This window comes from Alternaria viburni (genome assembly GCF_023758015.1).
Source record: "Alternaria viburni strain BMP 2772 chromosome Unknown scaffold_9, whole genome shotgun sequence".
NCBI lineage: Eukaryota > Fungi > Ascomycota > Dothideomycetes > Pleosporales > Pleosporaceae > Alternaria > Alternaria viburni.
Genome location: NW_026055778.1, coordinates 570,534 through 590,918, shown reverse-complemented (window position 1 = coordinate 590,918; position 20,385 = coordinate 570,534). Strand labels below are relative to the sequence as shown.

The window sequence follows — 20,385 nt, the reverse complement described above, 5'->3', positions numbered from 1 at the left end:
GTGTGTTTCAGTCGCTTCGAGTGCTTTCGGCAGGCTGCAGGTATTACAGAGATCACTGCAAGCCGTAATGTTCGAGGTGCGAAGATGGCTGGAATGTTGAAGTGACACTGGCGTTCATATCCAGCGTCCAGCGCCCTTTTGTTGAGTGCCGTACTCTGATTCGAAGTTGAAGCGGAAAGCAGAAGTTTCTGATGGTGATGGGTAATGTATTAGAGGCTGGGATCGATGTGAAGATGTGGAGCCCCGGTTGAATTCACCGCTTGGAGAGTTCGGAGAATAGGGTGTTGGGGGTCGGTCGGCAATAGACGAAGCAACACTGGACTTCCTCCGTACACGCTCGGGCTTTCGTATCGAGCTGGTGGGTGACTTTAGTGAAGCCATGTCGGTTAATGATGGTGTCCTTGGAGGGAACTCGTATGTGCTAAGCTCTTTCTCGAACATGGAAGTGGCTCTGGGTGATACATGTTCGCGTAAGACAGCTGGTCGGATGCCGTACTTCTCCGGTCGTTGGGTGTATTGGCTGGGCCGTCTCCACGATTCGAATTCGGCATCGTCTAGTGGTGTGACAGCTCGCAGAGAGAAGCCTCGCATCCTTCTTTGAGATCGTTTCCAGCAGAAGAGAAGGGCGACGGCAACCGCCGTCAGGACGAGGATGCCTACGACGGCACCAAGGATGATCCAGACTTTCGTTTCTTGCTCCATAGTTGTAACGAGGGTGTGTATGTGAGTGTGAGAGTTGAATGGGACTGCTTTCGTTTAATGGTAAAACTTTGTCGCGATCGTCGTTGTTGAAGGCGTGATGGTGTATTGGAAGGAAGATCCAAAAAGAAGATATGAAGGAGTGATGTCGATCAGGTCACGACCATGCTGGCTGTGGCTGCGGTTGATGCGGCTACACCTGAGAGGTGGCGGTCGACGAAACGATGGTAGGTACCTTGAGCCCACTTCTGTCTGATATGAACCTTGGAGGGCGATGCGGATAAAGTAGTGCGGGAAGGCGGAGGGGCTCGAGAGCGGAGACCTGGGTCATGCGTGTACCCTCGCTCCACAACCGCAGTAGGCAATGACGGTATGCTATTAGCGCCACGAAACGAGGCAGCACAAAGAACGGTCCTTCGGTAAAAGCCAACGACGGCGCACCGAGAGAGAGGAGCGTTGCGGGTTATAGATACCGGACTAGCTTGGCTTGAGGCGAGATGCAGGTACAATAACGTACCTGATGGTGGGTTGCGAAGTTTGTTAGTACGGCAGACTCAAGCAAATATCGGTGAGCAGTGCACTAAGAGCAATCCATGATGGGCTAATTTCGACAACCTTGGAACGACACCCCGCCGTTGAAGATGGCGCAAGTCCCAGGATAGGCAATTCCACCGTGCCTGCTGCAGGGGCCTGACACTCCCGTCCAGTATATGCCATCCCAAAGCCGTGAAGCGGGCAACGTGGCGTCGTCGAGGTCAGCACGATGTTGGTCTTTGACAGCACATCATGACCTCAGAACGAATCCAGGGGCAGAAGTCGCATCAGCCTCAGCAACCTGACACCGAGGGCTTGATAGCAGATGCGACAGCACACCCGTTCGTCGTTGCCGTGCAGCTCTACCCCGGAAAAAACTTTTTTTTCTTCTTGATTCTCCTTGCATCGCTAGAGGGCGGAGTACGAATGAGACAAGCAAACGCTCAGTACGCCTGAAGGGGCGTGTGTCGGTCGGAAACTTCGCTTGAGCAGGGCGCTGACACGACGTCGATCTATCAAACCACACTAACGGTCTTGGGTATCGCTCCCATTCCAGGCACTGGCCAATCCCGTGTCGGGCTTTAGGTGCGTCCCGCGATAGCTTCCCCTCAAGGTTCTTTATCTTAGCCCTTGACGGAGCGCATCCAGATCCTGCTGGTGTGCGTTCCGTTCCCAAGCCCATTGCAGCTGCAGCTTGTCACCAGCCTCGACTCGCTTCTGCCGAAATCAAGTTTCCAAGTTTCTACGCCGAGATCTGGAGCACGAGCGATACAGACAGCTACTGGTCGATATAACGAATGGGTTATAGACTAGAAGCCGAGCGTTCCTGACTATCGCAATACCTGGCACCGAGGGCCTGCCATGCAGCAAACCGGGCCACATAGCGCAAACTGCGCCGACAGTGTCCCCTGCACGAACGGTTGCTTGGTCGCCAGCGTGCCAGGTCATTCATTGCTGATAATCTCCGATGCTTCATCGCGGGGCCGTTTTGCTACCGCCAATAGCGCTTGAGAGCCTTCACCGGACCTTCTTGAAACACAGCAAATCTGGTCGACTCTGGTTGAGCAACGAGTCCAACGCCGCCATGCACATTCGCTACAGTGATATGAGAGCCGTCGACTGGGGCTTGCAGTTTGCTACGCTACCTCCATGCGACTAATCATAGTGTACTGGTAATGCATCATCTGGACTCATCACTGCCACCAAAGCGACATGTCTAGGCAGCTAGCGGCACACGTCGAAAACTCTCCGAAGCATATTTTGCGTTTCACAGGAGTTCTTACCGTCGCCGATGCTCGCAATGTCACCTAGAAGCCACGGGGTAGCGCTGAAGTACCGTTCTGTCAAGAAACGCTTCAGACTTATGATGGTGATGGCTTTGAAATAATGCAGTACACAAATAGCATGTTCTGAGGTTCTCCTACTCAATCCCTCACAAGGAGCATCCACGCTGGAAAGAGGGCCCGCTCCTGATTCCGCGGCCATCATGATCTTCGCGCCCGTCTCGCAACCGAAATGAGACTTGCAGTCTATGCCAAGACCAGAAAGGCTTCCCAGTCTGCATCCACTTTGTCGCTCATATCGCTATTATCGTTATATCCGAGATCAAGGGAACATCCTGCTCTGTTAAGGGTTGCGACGAGAACACCAGCAAGGCTTGATGTCTAGACCTTCTCATTCGGCATCCCTTGGGTCAAGGGTACCTAGCAGAGATCCGACTTTGCGAACGCGCCTTTGCCGCCAGGCCGAGCAACACGGCTGGTACCTGTAGCTGGAACATAGCGCCAGGGCGACTTCGTTCTACCGGCTAAACTGCGCAACTTGCACGTGTACTATCACCGTCGACCAAGCGTGGGACGCCCAAGCCACGAACCGATAGTGGTAGTGCCCCAGATCGAGCGCACATAGCGGCGGCAACTCTCGTCGGCAGCCAGTGCGAGGAATACGGCAAGAGTTATGGAGATACCCATGAAGGCTGCATCGTCGTGTGTGATGCGTAGTGCGTCGCAGATATTGGATTGCTTTTTCTGATATCTCCTGATCTACTAGATTGTGGAGAGAAAATGCTTGTGGCTGTCTTGTTGTCATTGGTGCGACCAAAGTAGAAGGTGTCAAGACCGCAGCTCGCATCGAACATCTCTTGCTGCCACCAATGAGGGCTCGGATGCGGCATGTCCTCAGCTAAGCTCAGCCGCAACTTCAACACCAGCATCGTGAGCTCCTGAATTTCGTGAGAAAGCGACGGCGCACACCCTACGCTGTTCTGGGTCTCGGCACCGAAGTCCAGCCGTCATGACCTCACCCAAGAACCGAGTCATTGAGATGAAGATGAACGCTTTGCCTCTCGAACAAGAAGAAGGCCCGGCACCACTTCAGGCTCATCACACACCGCACTCCATTCGAGCAAGATTTTCAAGATCAGAATTCTCCTAGACTACGCATCGGCTCTGGGGACATCCGAAGTACTACTTCTTATCCTCAAGGTTCCTGACTATACTTGTGGCTCTTCTACCGGGCTTCCCAGGATTGTGTAGTGGGAGCGTGGGGCATCGTGTGGGTACCAGCCAACACCGACACCATATAACGGACTTATTATTGCCCATGGAATTTCTCGACCACCGATGAATACGCTACACGGCGAAAAATTTCCCATGCCCTGCTTGCCAAAGTCATGACCCGGATTTGTCGGCATTCAATGTATTAGCAGCGGGTGATGTCGGAAGCTACGACTTCGCATCATGGTCAGCTGGACTGCCCATGTGTCGTTCGCATGTCGTGAACGGTGACGCTTGCGCAGGTGTTCCTTCAGTCGGCTTGACGCTACCGCTCACTACAAGCCAGCTTTGAAATCAAACATGAGTCGCTGGGACTCCGTTCCGGATGACACGCTTTTGTGCGTCGGATGACAGCTGCATCCACATGCGCCCTTCTTACCCGACCACTACGACTCGTACCGTCTGCACGCGATTTATGTGTGACAGGTACATATTGAATGTCAATGTTAGACATCCCGCGTCGCTTGCGCAACATGTGTTCGTGGGGGCGGCTGTGCACACATCCGTAGATTGATTACTATAGTAAGCGCTCAATGATGCTTATAATAATCAGAGATAGATTGATGCTCACTTCGCTTGCTGCAAGTGCAAGGAAGAGGCAAAGTCGCGGACTGCTGATCGAGTGTTGAGGATCTGCATGCAAGGCTTCCTGGCTGTTGGTGTTGGATGCGATACTCAGATCTGAGCAAGATCACATTCAATACGCAGAGATGCTAAATGCGTGTTGGAGCATGCATCTCCGTCCATTGGCTGCGAGGTTTTAGTACGGCCACCACGAAGCGATCAACAAGACAATCGCGGCTTCATGGGAATTACCGAGCACCTGACTGGTCTTGCAAAACTCTCTTATCATGGTGAGTAGATTTACTTTTGCTGTTGCAGAACGGTCATGAACAGCCGCGTATTCCCAGAGTTACACTCTGCCGCTTTCATCAGGGTACTGAATCGTCCGGGAAATTCAGCCGCCGCCAATGAAATTCTACTCCCTCATTGCGTACCTTCACATGTCTTTCCAGATCCTCTCAATGCCTCCTCGTCCAACTTTGCGCACAATGTCATCAAGAACAAGCCAATGAATCACTACCCCCAACATGATCATCATTGTGACGATTTGTCAGGGAACAAGGGAACTCTACTCCAGAGTATGCTGGAGAGTGCGCGCTACGATATCGGGGCCGACATCGTACCAAACTCTGAGTGAACCTTGATCTCGTTGCGGGGACCGAACGAGTTTCACCTACTGCACACCAACGGTAGCGACACGGCTGTATGCCCATCTCCATCTTACAGATGCATGTCTGCGCGGCTCGACGGTGGTAAACCATCTCCCCACTGCGGATCTAAGCTCGTAATGCGCGCAACGCAACCGTCTTTCACAATCTCCTGCAAGCATCCGCACTCCGGAGTCGTGTCCGCGCTATTCACATACGACAAACCTTATAAGCGACCTCGCTCACCCTTCCAGCTCCCCACCAGCCTCGCTGTAGTTCCCGAACGACAGGAACGTTTTCCAAGTGCCACCGCCCCTTCTGTCATTTTCCAGACATGCACACGCATGCGAGATGGGGCTGGTTTGCAGCTCGTGTAGACATGTGAGAGCAGGTTTGCCGAATGACAAACGCGCGACTTCGGTCTTCAAACCTCCGCTGTAGATCATGGAGATGCAAGAACGGGCTCGGTCCGTTGCCGGGCTAATCTTGCGCCACCTTATACGCCATTGCCCTGGACGGGAAAGAGATAACCCATCTCCTCGTTTGTTGTGGCTTGTTTCTACCAGCCGTGATGCTCCTCACGGGGCAAGTATAGATGATCGGCATTCAATGTTCCTGGTAGCTATACTTCTACAGATCGCCAAATCCGGTTCGCGATGCAATGGCGTGAGAATGGGGTGATCGGGATCAGACAGTCTGGTAACGCAAGTGCGAAGAAGGGGTAAGCGGATGCCCAGGAGCCGTTGTAAACCTTGTCGGCGTGGCCGAACGTGGAGAAGCGGCATGTCGTGAGTCGGCATGTCGCAACTGAACTCGTCGGTGCGTCGCTTGCGCAATACGGTTGCGCGTGCAGAATAAGGGTTGGATATGCGTTGATCAGCGAAGTCCATCGAACCGTGCTGAGAAGGGTTCGACATGAGAGTGCGGGCGCGACGATACCGAATGCGAGTATTGGGTGATGTCGAACAGGAAGCTGCTGTCAAGTCGGACCTGCAAGCCTGGTTGAGAGCGAGAGAAGCGTCGGAGGACGACTTGATTGAGACGCTGGTGCATTTCTTGGTTCGCTGCCGTTATTTGTCAAGTATTTTTTGGACATCTAGAAGGCGAAGTGACATTCATGCTAAGGGCCTAGGTACCGGAGTACGAGCCGTTTACCTGGAAAATAAATAGTCAGTAACGTGTAGATGCTCGTTCAAGACGCAGAACAGCGATCAGGAGAGACAGTACAATAGAGTAAACCGCATGTGTATCGACTGGAATTGCTATGGCCACAACTCCGAAGAGGTCTAACGTTACAGTAGATGAAATGACCCTTCCCATTTTCGTGCCTTGAACGCCTTAAGAACTTGAGCCAACAGATAGTTCCCTTAGAACTCATACCAGGCTCAAGCGCACCTTCCTCTTTCCAGTACTCTCTTCAAGCTCATCCGTGATCCTGACGGTCACCTTCTCAAACAGCTCGATAGTCCGCTTGATATCGCCCTTGATACTCAACACATAGTTCTCGGCATCGAAATCAGCCTCTGGCTCCGGTGTGGCGAGATCTCTCAATCTGATGAGGCTCTCAATTCCAAATCTTGGTACAAAGACCACGAAACCATTGGAGAAGATCTTCATGACGAAACCTTCCTCGTTGATGTCCTTGCCCTTGAGTGCTTGGCCAACGTAGTACTCGATGGAAGCGCGACCGGCCATTTGTGCGTTGCGATGGCGCACGTTGATGTTCTTGCACACAGCCTCAAGCTTGGCTTTTGACTGTAGGCTGGGATCCAACTGCTCGTATTCAATGGCAGCAGCAAGCTGGCGATGTGCTTCGAGATCAGCGTAGCGGCGAATCGGGGATGTGAAGTGAGTGTAGATCTCGCTCGCAAGACCATAATGCCTGAACTCGGGATACGCTTGTGTTCCGGCACAGAAGTACTCTGCAGACATCATGCAACGCGTCGCCATAATCCTGACAAGAGTGTTGAAGAACGGGTTGCTGGGATCAACACACTTATCCAGCGAGTCAGCCAAAGCTTTGGAACTGTCTGTCTTGAGCTCCATTCCCTTCTTGACCTTGAGTTGGTTGTCTAGCTCTTCGAAGTTGGTTTTTGGAGGGGCAGCGTGACGACGAAGCAGCGCTGTTTGCGGGAAGGCCTCGTAGTTCTTTGCAGCGACGCTGATGTTGGCGAGCAACATGAACTCCTCCACAAGCGAGTTGGTATCAAGATGCTTCTTAGTTTGGACGTCTGCCGGGTCTGATGTCTCAGATTCAGTTCGGACCTTTACTTCTGGCGAAGACAGGTTCAAAGCTCCAGCATCCATTCGCTTTTGCTTCAACTTCTTGGAAAGCATGAGCAGAGTTCGCATGCCCTTCGTGAGGTCGTCCTGCTGCGAAGCGTCGTCTATGCGGATTTGGGCTTGTTCGTAGCTGAAGGCTTCTCTCGACCGAATGACGGACTTGGTGAAGTAGGAAGAGACGATGTCAGCATCCTCTGTGACCTCCCAAATTACCGAGAAAGCGTAACGCTCTACGTATGGCTTCAGGGAGCACAGGTCTGTTCCTAGAAGCATAGGCAACATGTCTATGCGCTTGTCGACTAGGTAAACGGTCGTTCCGCGCTGGCTGGCCTCCTTGTCCATGGCGTTGTTCGGCTTGACGAAATGGGACACGTCCGCAATATGGACACCGACTTGATAGTTGCCATTCGGCAGCTTGTGGGCATGGAGAGCATCGTCGATGTCAACACAACCAACAGGATCGATAGAGCATACCAAGAGGTCGCGAAGATCCTTGCGTCCCTTCCAGCCTGGATCCTCCAAGCTAGCTGGTACTTTCCAGTCGTGACCTTCCGCAGGTAGACAGTCAAGAACTGTCTTCGGGAAGGGCTTGTATTGAACATCCCACTCCAGTAGCAAAGCTTCGGTCTCTGCGCCCTTAGACTCAAGCTCGCCGAGCGATCGTACAAAATGGCCGACCGGGTATCGAGAGTCTCTATCCCAGGAGTCGATTGTTGCCAGAACGCGCTGACCAAGGAGCTCTCCAGCTTGTCGTGTTCGTATCCGGATCTTGGGAATGCGCTTGTCCATTGGGACAAGAAATACGGTCTGTTGTTGCCTGCTCGATTTCGAAGAGGAACGAACGGAGTCGCGATCAATGTGGCCCACATATTGTCTCCAATTCCGCTTGATGACACCCACTACGCGCGCAGTTGGCTGTGGCCTGCCCTCTATAGTCTGCCCGTGTACTCGCTTGACCTCCTCTTGTAGCGCTCGTCGCTCTCTCTCCGGGATGACATTTTCGCCTTCCTCGGCTTCTGCGTTATCGTTCTTGTTCACCGTCTCCTCTTCAATGATCTTGGTTGAAGGCGCCTTCCACTGATCCTTAGGCAGTACTTCAACAACTACGACATCGCCAGAGACAGCCCGATTGCTGTTTTCACGTCCTAAAATCAGGAGCGATTTGTCGAATGCAGGCACGTGAACCGAGCCTTCCAGATAGTTGTATGGGGAGACGTTGAAAATGCCTTGGTGTAACGTTCCAGCTTTGACGCCAGTCATCATCTTCGAGACCGTGTAGTGTTCGGAGTAGAAGATCTCTGGCTTTTTCGACCTGACTTCTCGCTGCTCTTGTGCTGCGCTGATCATATCTAGAAGCTCATCGGAGTTTTCGAGGCCAGAGACAAAGTCGGACAGAGTCTTGCCTGGGACTTTCTCGGCCTTGGCTTTCCGCAGGTTGTCTCTATCGTCGGTGATCATTACTACCGTAGGGATGCGCGTCTGTTTCTTGCTCCGCTTTTGAACAGCCTCCGTAATGTGTTGGTTGTACCACTGCACGGCTTTGCGCACAGCTCGGTCGTTTCGATCATTGATCGTTTCTCCAGCTTCCCGTGCTACATACGTCTCTTGCCTAAACTCGTTGAAAAACACGTAGAAACGCTTTCCTTCGTTCTTGGTCAAGGAGATCAGACGATGATACAGAGGTAGGGAGCGGTTCTTGACTTCCTCTAGCACAGTTTGCAGGACAATAACATCGTGAAAAGCGGTCTCCACCTCGAACAAGTCCATTCCAGTAAGGAAAGCATTTGTATCCGGAATGAGATATTGGCCATTTGGGAAGTCCTTAGATCCTGCTGGTGTGTCTGATAGGACGAATGGTGCGACTGAAAAAGGTTAGTCTAACTCTGCATGTGGAGTTTCGCGGTCGAACCTTTCTTCGAGTAGTCGGTCGGCGCAATCTCTAGACATGCCCTGCAAAGATTGGACGAGCATGGAATGTCCTGTCGCAGATACAGTTCTCTCACAATTTTCTGGACCTTGCCACTTTTCGTAGACCGCACGTAGACCTTGCTGGACAGGTTGGACTGGCCATGATCGGCAGCGGTCGACCGCTTCAGACTGAAGTACTCCATGTTTGCGCAAGGTGTGTTGATTGTTGAACTCTGCAGGCGCGGAGTGATGGTGTTTGCGAAAGATTGGTGGATGCCAAGATATCAAAAGATCCTAGCTCCACTAGCTCCGCACCATGACGGAGCTCCCAGGTGGGCCTCACAGCAACCAACATCACCTGGGCAGAGCTCCAATACTACGACTCCAGGCACCGAAGCCGCACATCACCAGTACACCGCCGCCTACTATCATATTCGCAATGTCTTCACTAGACCCGCCGACGTACCTCACCTCTATCCAGAACAACATCCGCGCCCGGCCTATATCATGGGAAGGAGCTGTACGAGCTAAGACCATCACCGACGAAGACCTCAAGAAGATCAAGTCAATCGATAAAGTGCGCAAGGAACAGAGGAAGCAGACTATCGAGTCCGATGTGGATAGCTTCGTGACACTGCTAGTGGGCGGAAATGGGTCGCAGAGCATCTTCGAGGCAGCTGCGAAGCGCCAAGACATTATCCACTACATGCTGGTCCTGCTGGGAGACATGATTGATGGTAGGAGATATGCAGTCTCTCTAATAAAGCGATGAAGCTCATACATTTCCAGACATACCCGCCCTCACATCAGCCCTCGTTCAGCACCCAGCGCCCTACAAGCCTTTCCTACCACTCTTGAAGGCTTCATCCAACAACGAAGACCCCGTACCGCTCCTCACGTCTTCCGTCCTATCCGGCCTTCTGTCTAATGCTGTCACAACATCTGCCAAGAGCACTCCCCAGCTCGATGAGGCCTTAGCGCAGCTCTTCACCTACCTCTCTACACTCGCAAAGGCATCCGACGCTGGTCTGCAGGATATCGCTGTACGGGAATACTCGGCCGTATTGCGCAGCACCAAGTCTAGGCGCATATTCTGGAAGCAAAGGAAGGAGACACTTAGCCCTCTGTTTGATATCCTGAGAGCTGCGGCCGGGTCTGCCAAAGACACGGACTCGACCCTGTACAGTGGTGGTGCCAGTATTCGCAGTACAACAGATGGTGGCATTGCTGGTGGTGTTGGTCTCCAGCTTCTATACCATGTATTACTCGTCATCTGGCAGCTCAGCTTTGAGGGCGAGCTCGTAGGCGAAGGACTTCAGGAGTACAGTACCTTTCCCATTTCACGTTTCGCAAACATTAACACCTTACAGGGAACACGACATTGTCATCCTCTACACGCAACTCCTCAAGGTCTCGCCTAAGGAAAAGACCACCCGTCTCCTCCTTTCCACCCTCGTAAACCTTTTGACCACGAACCGCAACACGCTACTTCCAACGGCCGTACTCGCGCGTCTACCTGCTCTCCTCTCGAGCTTGAAATCACGACATCTGACCGACGAAGATGCTCTTGAAGACCTACAGGCCCTGACCGATCTCCTCGAGGAGTACACCAAGACACAGACTACCTTTGACGAGTACGCTGCTGAGTTGCAGTCGGGCCACCTTCGCTGGTCACCACCGCATCGTAACGCTACGTTCTGGAAAGAGAATGCGCGTCGCATCTTAGAAGACAACAAGGGCGAACTCCCCCGGAAGCTTGCGGAGATTCTATCTAAGAGCTGGGATAACGACAAGCAGGTATTGGCTATTGGTTGCAACGACGTAGCATGTTTGGTCAAAGAAGTACCAGAAAAGCGACAACAGCTTGAGAAGTTGGGGCTGAAGGGCAGGGTTATGGAGCTGATGCAAGAGGCAGATGAGAGCGTACGGTGGGAGAGCTTGAGAGCTGTTGGTGAATGGATGCGATACAGCTTTGAATCGAAGACCGAGCTGCCACTCAGGTAATCGGCGTTAGTGGGAAGGGGTGATTGTAAACACTATCAAGCGTGTGAGTGCTTTCCTGTTTGTAAATTCTCGTTATACGGGACCCATCGTAGAATGCTAGGCCCATCCAGTACATGTTCAGTCAATCCATGGTGGTCTTCGTGCTCCCTTGTCCCTTTCCTTGAAGATCGGAGCCCGAACGCTCAATGCATAATATTGAGCCTTGAGCTCCAGAAACTGCATTCACTACAATCTTCAAGAGCATTCTATAATTGCTCAAGCCAGCTCATCGGTCTCTAATCTGGACTATACATCAGCACTTCATGACGTATAGGATGATCGAGTCCGGTATGGCGAACCACAACCCGAGCAAGATGGTTCGTCTAAGAACACAGAGCGCGCAAGTCTGCTATGACATGATGCGCTATGCTGATGAAGTGTGGCGGACAAATTTGGTCGAACGAAGTCGGGAAGACACCACCGTCTTTTGACACGCCAAAAGATCGGTCGTCTTACTTTCGTCATCATTCTTGAAAAAAGGTCTACATCTTGTATGACTGAAATTCACGATATCAGAGGGAAGTTGTGTAGAGTCACGCATTGTGGGAGAGGAAGTTGGTTTGACAACACTGTTCAAGAAGCGTTGAAGTAGCTCTTGCGAAGAGGAAACAGCAGTGTTCAATGCGGAGAGGACACATACGGACAGTGAGGAACAGAGGGGAGTATTTCAGAGTACTGGGCTTTTGAAAGATAAAAAATTGATTTGACAGTCACAAAGGTTGGTGTGATGTGACATGGTAGGAAACCATGGGTCTCTGATTTCAGCGCAAGAGCTGTCCAAGTCTTCGACAACACGAAGGCGGCTTCTATGGATGACGAATGTTGCTTCATGTTTGGGCTGTTCGTTCTGCTTTACCTACCAGTACGTGTATCTCATCACTTCTAAGGATGGTGCATAGTTGGATATCTATCACGATAGTAGTCGCCACATGTATATGTCTGTATCGTAAAATGCTAATCACTACGCACTCAAACCAGATACCGTTCTACTCAATCACACAGCACGCTCAGCCAAGTCTCAAACCCCAAAGACGAGGCAGCATCGGCTTCACCGCTGACCTTCCGTCAAGACTGACCCGTATTCCCTCATAATTGCAATTAAAGCTCTTCGATTTCCTCAACTACCAAGCCTCGGATCTCGTACCCATAGCTACGGCAAGCACCGAAATCGCCAATTGATCTGCCCAGTATCTGAGACGATCTGGACTTGCGGTTTCTCCCTTCATCCTACCATCACACTGGTATTGGTACAGAGTATCTAGCGTCGCCTTCCGCTCTCCCCGAACGGCATCCTGCGTGAACGATTCGTTAGCAAAGGATATTAGACAAGCAAACTTGCTTCTTCCCTCCCATTCCCAATCCCCTCAGTTCTACAATACAGGTACCGGTGCAAACAGAACAGACCTACCCGCTTCCGCCTCCATAGCCTTGAACAGATCATTCCAGTCTAGTACACACTTCCCCTTACGGCGTGACCGAAACCCGTCGTCCCAAATTAGGCGCGTCGAAACGTGCTAGAACGTTGCCTTTTTCTTCTACCAACTTTGATCGACCGGGTAATGCTTTGTTTGCTCGAAACATCCGCTACCGGAGAAAATCATGGACTGAATGTGCTGCTTTTGTGCTATCAATTGTATTTTTGTGTGGCTTTCTTAGATCTTCGAATGAGCGCCTCTGAATAACACTTTGAGGCTTTGTTGAATGCTACCTTTCGCCTCTTTCCGAATTCGTGTCGAGGAAATACTACCTTTGTCCATGTCAATGGTCAATAGTCAACAGTCAGAGGAGGTCAATACCCGAGAACCTGGTTGACAGATTCTGGTTCCGAGTTGTCTCAATGAAACTATAGTGATCCGCGCATTACCTAGGTATGCAGGTACATAATTTCCCCCTTCGCGGTTGTAGATCGTACTGCGAACCACAGGAGGGTTGAGACGTTTTTTTTGGTACTGTACCTGACTTTGGTGCGCGGTAGCGATATGAGGGACCGTACCGTGAGGCTGGATGCAGGTACGAGGCCCAGGTACCAAATCTGGTGCAACATTTCGCAGATGAGGCTATTTGGCAGAAGGTGTGTTTTACGGCTGCTTCCGGGGAAAATGCTTCGACGGTTAATGAGCTTGCTTTTCTAGTCGTCACGTCAACTTTTGGATCTTCGAATCGATGGAATAGCAGTTTAGCCTTGGGTTCGTCTCGATTATCCGGCTCTTATGCGAGCAGAAGATGTCTTTTTTGTTTCACTCTTAGGCGTCGAGGCTGGCGAACCATTGGCTTGGCAATCAGCTTTCTTTTCGCTCAGATCTCGGAGAGATGCGAAGATTCCAAGGTTGGTTCTGAATAGACGAAGAAAGTCGTCTTGTTTCAACTGTAAGTGTACCATAAACTGAAAGTACACGTTGTATCTCCCAGCACCACGTTTTCCTACATGACGTATTGTATATCTTTACGATGAGATATGATTAGTATGCATGACAGAAAGCGCGAGCTTCTTCGTAGCTATGACAGCTATGTGATCTGAGCGACAGCGGGTCAAAGAAGCCCTTGAGCGAGCGGGAGCCTTGTCGAGCGGATCGCCAATATCCACGATGCTTGCTTCTTGCGCATATCATATTTCCGGTGGTACTCCAGGGAGAGCCGGTTTGGTCCGAGAGCCTTTGCAAAGCGGGTAAAAGCTCCATACGCCAGGCCGATGCTCAAGAAAAGAATGGAGATCTTCACACATAACACTGCCCACAAACGACGCCGTCGAGAGCGGCTGTCTCGGTTGCCGCGGTCCATCAGACATTGTGGTGTTGGAGGCGTTGGAAACCACCTGGCGCTAAGCTGGTACATTACCTAGCGTCGTATGAGTGATCTTGCCAGAAAAACAACAACAATAAGATTTGCATACGCAATAGTAGCGACAACAAACCCTGCTTGTCCATCTAGTCAGCCGCCACAAGTCCAAGAGATGCAGAAGCCAAGACCTGCTCAATTGTCATCGCGAATACTACCTGAACAAACACCTCAATCCCTGAGATCCAGGGTCAATTGTATTTACCGATCGCGGATCTACCCCTGCACTTAGTTAAACTCCACAAGATCGCAGCTTTCCGCAGCGTGTAAATGGAGACGGCGTTGAATGCCGTTTGACCTTAAACCATGCTCTCATTCCTTTTCCAATATTCCCCATCGAAATCGTCCCCAGTATTCGTACCAATTGACCCAAGTCGGTCCGAATGACACAGTAGAACTAGCCGCCCATGCGACAAGACGACGCGAATCAAACGATCCCAAACCTCGGGATACGACACTAACACCAGACTAGCAGCTCCTGCGATTGCAAACGGCGCTGTGACTCAACCTGCATTGCATCGGGAGCGACATGTGAGGTCTCCACTTTGCAAGGTTGAACATTTGCATGACGAGATTCCCATGCCAGCTCGATGGGGTAGGAGATGGTGACGGGTAAAGCGAGAATCCATGCCAAAGGGAAAAAGTAAACGGATGGGCGTTCCAGCCATACACGTCCCTCGGCTGGTTGCGCAGCGGGCTTGTATGGATGGATGCGCTATCCGACAACGTATCATAGTTGCATTTTCGGCGCGTGATCGAGAGGAGATTGGTTAGAATGGGGGAAGAAAGGGTCCAGCCACATTACACGTCGATACCAGCAATGATTATTGCCCTTTCTTGGTACTCGTCAGCTAGAACCCTGGAGGGACCAGATGGGCGAAATTACCCAGATAGCCGGAATGCTGTCTTACCTTGCGGCAGCGGTGTACCTACTTACCGTTCTTGCAGGGGGCCCTATATGCCCAGCTTACTACGCGAAAATCATTCGTGGTTCTTGTATGGACGGTAATAGTTGCCGCTGCGATGAGGATCCATGTGACAATCTTGTTGAGATTCACATATGCAGGTCATACCTACAGTACATATGCCGAGACCCCTGGGGCTTATACGATGGTATTCCGTGCTCACGAGTATAATCCAGTTCCATGATGCAAGTTCAGAGTGGATAAAGATCAAAAGAGGCATCTCTGCTCCGGCGCCGTTCAGCTCACTCAGTTTACATGAGGATACGACCCCGAGAAACTTTCCAGACATATGCGACGCAATGTTGTAAGCGAGATGCGTTACCATGTAACGTCTGCTCTCCGCAGCGCAAAAGCAAAACCACCCTTTGCCAGCGGGAAGGAACAGATCCGCGGCCATCACGTGGCCGCGGAGTTCAAGTCAGATTTGTGGCTTGCGATGGGAAAAGCAACAACTCATGCGTCCTGGCGGTGGGTGATCGTTAGGCCGTTGAGACGAGACGACGGGGTCGGCAAGGCAGACGTAACCGTGCATGCTGACCGATGAGCGCCCTGTCAGCACAGAAGAAAGCATGAATATAATCCTATCCGATATACGTTGAGCCGCAATCTTAGGCCACCTTCACTGCGGTCATTTGGGAAAGCCGCCGGAGTAGATCCGACAGGTGGAAGAAACAGTGGATTGCTTGGCTGACTGCGTAGTCTCGCCCACGGATCCGACGATGAAGGAACCGCAACAGCAATAACGTCAATATCGTGTATCGTCTGGGCATTCTGGACAGTGCGCTTTTAGACTTTTGGTAGCTGGTAGTATAGCTTGCTGCGCCAGATACCCGAGCCATCGACTCCCTTTCGCGCGAATCGATGATGCATCGGGGTCTGAGCTCGGTCCAGTGTAGCCGTCCGCTCCCGCACCCGGTCTTTGTGTCGTCCATGTGTCGCAGAACCCATGTACCATGTCGTTCTTCATGCTTAGACGCACGTCGTCATGTAGTTAGCTGACCCTTGAGGGATTCGAGATGCCGAGCATATGTGCAGATGCACGAAGCAATTGGGGTACGCGGAGCGACATGACGCATTCTGACACTCTGGGGTGCAGATGTCCGAGACAAAGCCATCTGCTGTTCAAACATGGTTGCAAACCCTGCCTGGTCCCAATGTCATCTTCGCATGGTCAAGTGCGCTACGTGTGGTCACGACGCTACGCCGAGTGTGGAGTGTAAATCGTATTCGCGCAATGGAGTAATATTATTAGTAAGGAAAGGATATGTCAAGAAGATCCTTCCTGCTATGCGTTCCGAACCCTACATGGCACGCATATCCACATGTTCCTCCAATGTACCGGTGCAGCAGCTTGCGGGAAGCTTAATGCGTATCCCTTCAACCATGCAAGGAACTGCAAATGAGCAACTAAAAAACACGAAACAAGGTGTTGGGGAATCTGGGGGAATCTTGTGCAAAAAGCTATAACCAAAACCACCACGTACGAGACGACTGTGACGGGGATCTGCTAATACTGACAAGGAATGCGAAGAAAGACAATCTGACAATCTGATCCGAAGCAACGTTACCAAGTGATGCAAGAAATGAATCTCCTTCAAGTATCCCAAGCACTCGTGCCCGCAAATCCATGCAAATACTACCAAGCCTCAAAGTACTGTGGGGTATCCGTGCGATGCGAAACAGCAGGTGAACGGACCTCCAGGTATCATCGACGAATGCAAAATACGTTCCAAAGCCGCCAGGAGGAAACAATGATCGAGCCTGTAAAGGCAAGGAAAAAAAACGGTACCGTGTACCCCATCCATCATCCCTTCGTATTGTCATGTTCGGTGCTTGGCGTGTTCATCACCGTCTCGTGGGTCGTGATTTCATTGTTGCTGGTGGAGCGGGGAGCGGAGTGAAAAGCAAGATGGAATGAGCCTAGTGTACAGAGTGCGACGGAGAACGAGTAGCGGGAAGCTTATGGCGTCGATCGGAACGTGGAGAACACAAGATCATCTCTGATGCTGGATTAGAACGCAATCAGCGAATTGATAGTGGGTTCCCACGGTTGAAGGTAAAGTTTTGACATCTCCTAGTACGTCGACCATCCTCCTTGTTGTTGAGCCTGTGGTGGTGCCCAGCCAGGCATACCAGGCTGTTGAGCGGCAGCGCTCTGGTGTTGCATGAACTGGTGAGGGCTTGGGCTAGGCTGGTAGGGGTTCTGCCCCATGGCTTGGTATCCAGGGTCTCCTCCGGGCATAGAACCGCCCATAGCACCCATGGTCTGATACTGTTGGACAGGTGTGCCATGCATCGATGCACTGCTTTGAGCATGATGCAGCTGTGGCGATGCATGCATGGGAGACTGTTGCGGGAGCGGAGATTGCTGCGGTCGTTGCGCATATTGCTGCATGTTGTGCTGTTGTGAGAGCGGGGATGGCTGTGGTGGTCCTTGCCACATATGTGATGGAGGGTAGCCATGGCCTGGGTTCTGCTGAACACCTGGAAGCATGCCTCCAGGGCCCATGCTGGAGGCATTCATGCCCTGCTGCATACCGATGCTTGGTGGGCGACGGTGCATCTGGTCAGGGCGGAGTGGGGTGTGTTGCTGAGCCATGGGCGAAGGCACCATGTTGTTCTGGGGCATGGGCTGCGGACGGTAGGCTTGAGCGCTCATCGACTGTCCAGGTCTTTGCGGTGTCTGTGCTGGCATTCCGTACTGGTTCCCTGGCATGCTGACGGCAGTCGAAGGCATGCGCGGCGACTGCACGGTCTGGGTGACTTGGGGTGCGTGCTGTCCTTCGGCAGTTCCAGGTCGGTCTGGCTGGACCGGCGGCTCGTGGGGTCGTTGCCAGACATCGTTGAGGTAGTCTTTGCGATGCTTGCGTTGTTGCTCGAGCTGCTTGTTGACTTCAGCTGTTTGCGCAGCTGCGTTGAGGATCTCGCCGGACGGGGTTGGCCGTGTCAAGTCCTGATAGGGGGCGCCCTGCATCTCATGTCGCGGCCGCTGAACGCCACTGTAGTCTCGGGGCTGCAGGTCAGCCGTTGTGCGGTTGTATGCGTCAGCGTTTGTGGAAGGCATGCTTCCTGGTGCGGGGTTGAGACCACCGAAAGGCTGCAGAGGGTTAATGGCAGCACCGAGGTAGTCTTGGTTGTTGCCGGTGTATGCTCCTGGATGAGCAAAGGCCATGGCACTTGCGTGGTTGGCTTCGGCTGCGGCTGCCTCTCTTGCTTTTGCAGCACCTGGCCTCTTCTCGCCCGCAGCGTCCTCCTCGGTAAAACCCTGCTTCCGAGCCTTGCTCTCCCAGTAGTCGTCGCGCACGCGCCGGCCGTTGACGATCAGTCTGCTTCCGAACTGTCTGAACATGGATCGGGCAGTCACTATGGCAATCTGTCTGGATCGGTATGAGTATGGTAGAATCTCCTGGTGGATTAGGTCGTCCTTCTCGGCCTGGGTGGCAATAATTTTATATAGAGATCGGTTCTTGTTGAAAAGCAGGTACGAGTCACGGTAGCCCAGGACACGCGCGCATTCTGTTGCGAGCATGAAGAGCTTGTCGGCCCTGTTGGGGACGAAGAAGGTGCGACAGCGGTATTCGCGGCCGTCGAGTGGGTGGCCGGTCTGCGTAACCTTCCTCTCGCCGGCCTCGTCGATTTCGCGCGGTATGTATTCGTCGCCCTCGGGATTTAGCTGGTCGGTCGTGTGGTCGCGCACCGTCGGCAGCGCCTTTATGACGGCGGGCTTGGTGGGCGTTCCTTTGCCGGAGGGCGAGATCTGGGGAGGCGATCCTTGGGGCAGGGCCGATGTCTGCAGCTGGGGTGTCTGTACGGGCGGCGCGATGCCACTCTGCGGAGGCTGGGAGCCACGGTTGGGCGATCCGGCGTAGGGGGGTCTGGCCGTCTTGGGCGGGCGGCCGCGACTGCGCTTGTTGTTGGGCGTGTCATCGCCCTGGATCTCGTAGGGGGTTTCTGGCGAGCGACTGCGCTTCAGGCCTCGCGATGCCTGCTGTTGCTGTGCGACGGGCTGGGTCGGGCCTCCGAAGACATCTGGGCTGGGTCAACAAGAGGTCGCGGGAGGCTGCGTCGGATGTAACAGACGCGCAAGCCAGTGAGCAGCTGGGAGAGGGGGACGCGACTACTTACGCGACGGGTCAATGGTGCCAGGCGGGTCCATGATGCCGTTGGCAAAGCCACCATTCGACATGATTTGTATAGGGTGTTGCACATGCACTGAGTACATCCAGGCGGCGCAAGAGCAACCGAGCTCGAAGGAAGCTTCCGTCGAGCGTCGCGAAGCTCAGAGGGTGGCCAATGGGCGCGGCGCAGTCAGGACAGCTGGACGCACGGGAGTCGGCAGCGGTCGCTGGGGAGCATGTGTTGGAGGCGATGGGAGCAGTGTCGTGTCGGCGCGGTCGAACCAAGGTTCAAGTTCGGCAGGTGCGGGTGGGGCCAAGACTCGCCGGGAAGGCGCGTTCGGTCGGGGAGGGCAGGTGCGTCCCAGCAGCGCAGCGTGAACAGCGTCGCGGAAAATGCCAGAACAGGTGGTACAAACGCAATGTTCCGAATCCGACGGTGCTCGCGGATCGATACAGGCTAGGACGCGGTTAGGTTTGAGCTTGAGGTGACGGCGCGCCCTGGCAATAGCAGAGACACGACACGTGCAGGCAGGCAGGGACAGACACTGCGAGCAGCCGCTGTAAGGTGACTTGCAGGGCAGGACAGGTGTCGGGGCGAGCGAACGGTTGGGGGGAACGAACCTTGGGCGGTGCAGGCTGTCTAACCAGCGACAGGAGCCCTTGGTGCAAGATATGTATGGGCGGCTGTGTGGGCGTGTGGGCGATTGGCGCGGCGGCGTGAGCTGCGAGTGCGGGAGCAAAGACCACTGGGTGCTTCTGCGAGCGACGGACTGGGAATCGGGTTATGGTGAATTACGAAATGGGAGCGAGGCCCAATCTGATATGCCCTGCAACCCCAGCAGCTGACGGCCCGCGCGGCGGACGTCCAAGTCGTCTAGTGAGCAAATGGCACGCACTGACAATGGCGACAAGCTTCAGGCAGGAGAGGCGCTGCGCTCTGCTAGCTGCAGTGTGATAAAAAGTGGCTCTCCCGCGGCCCTGCACGAGCCGGTGGCTTTTCACTACCTCTTGAGCGCACGGAGCCGAACAGCATTACTTGCATCATGCTGCGCGATAGCGACCACTAGCTTGGATCTCGCTGAGCGATTCCGTCTCCACCGCAACAGGCCAAGCACCCGCGCGCGCCGGGCCTTGCTCTCTATCTTCGATGTCTGCGCGAACGCGAGGCCTGGGTCATCAGCGCTGCCTATCCACCTCTCCCCAGTGACTCCCCACCACTCACGAGCCCGCCAGC

General features: G+C 53.1%; 4 protein-coding genes across 4 annotated transcripts; 1 reads left to right on the top strand and 3 right to left on the bottom strand.

The window, feature by feature from the left end:
• Window positions 1-114: 114 nt before the first annotated feature.
• On the bottom strand, window positions 115-702 carry J4E79_005097 (uncharacterized protein; the record flags this gene model as incomplete). Its single annotated transcript, XM_049353975.1, has 1 exon — window positions 115-702. One exon carries the CDS (start codon window positions 700-702, stop codon window positions 115-117), a length of 588 nt encoding a protein of 195 aa, XP_049211595.1.
• Window positions 703-6,373: 5,671 nt separating this feature from the next.
• On the bottom strand, window positions 6,374-9,393 carry J4E79_005096 (uncharacterized protein; the record flags this gene model as incomplete). The annotated part of the gene is made up of 2 exons (XM_049353974.1): window positions 6,374-9,144; window positions 9,192-9,393. The coding sequence occupies 2 exons, from the start codon at window positions 9,391-9,393 to the stop codon at window positions 6,374-6,376; spliced, it is 2,973 nt and encodes a 990-aa protein (XP_049211594.1).
• Window positions 9,394-9,629: 236 nt separating this feature from the next.
• Window positions 9,630-11,194, top strand: J4E79_005095 (uncharacterized protein; the record flags this gene model as incomplete). The annotated part of the gene is made up of 3 exons (XM_049353973.1): window positions 9,630-9,927; window positions 9,980-10,511; window positions 10,561-11,194. The coding sequence occupies 3 exons, from the start codon at window positions 9,630-9,632 to the stop codon at window positions 11,192-11,194; spliced, it is 1,464 nt and encodes a 487-aa protein (XP_049211593.1).
• Window positions 11,195-17,107: 5,913 nt separating this feature from the next.
• J4E79_005094 (uncharacterized protein) lies at window positions 17,108-19,219 on the bottom strand (the record flags this gene model as incomplete). Its single annotated transcript, XM_049353972.1, has 2 exons — window positions 17,108-19,062; window positions 19,159-19,219. The coding sequence occupies 2 exons, from the start codon at window positions 19,217-19,219 to the stop codon at window positions 17,108-17,110; spliced, it is 2,016 nt and encodes a 671-aa protein (XP_049211592.1).
• Between the last annotated feature and the right edge of the window lie 1,166 nt (window positions 19,220-20,385).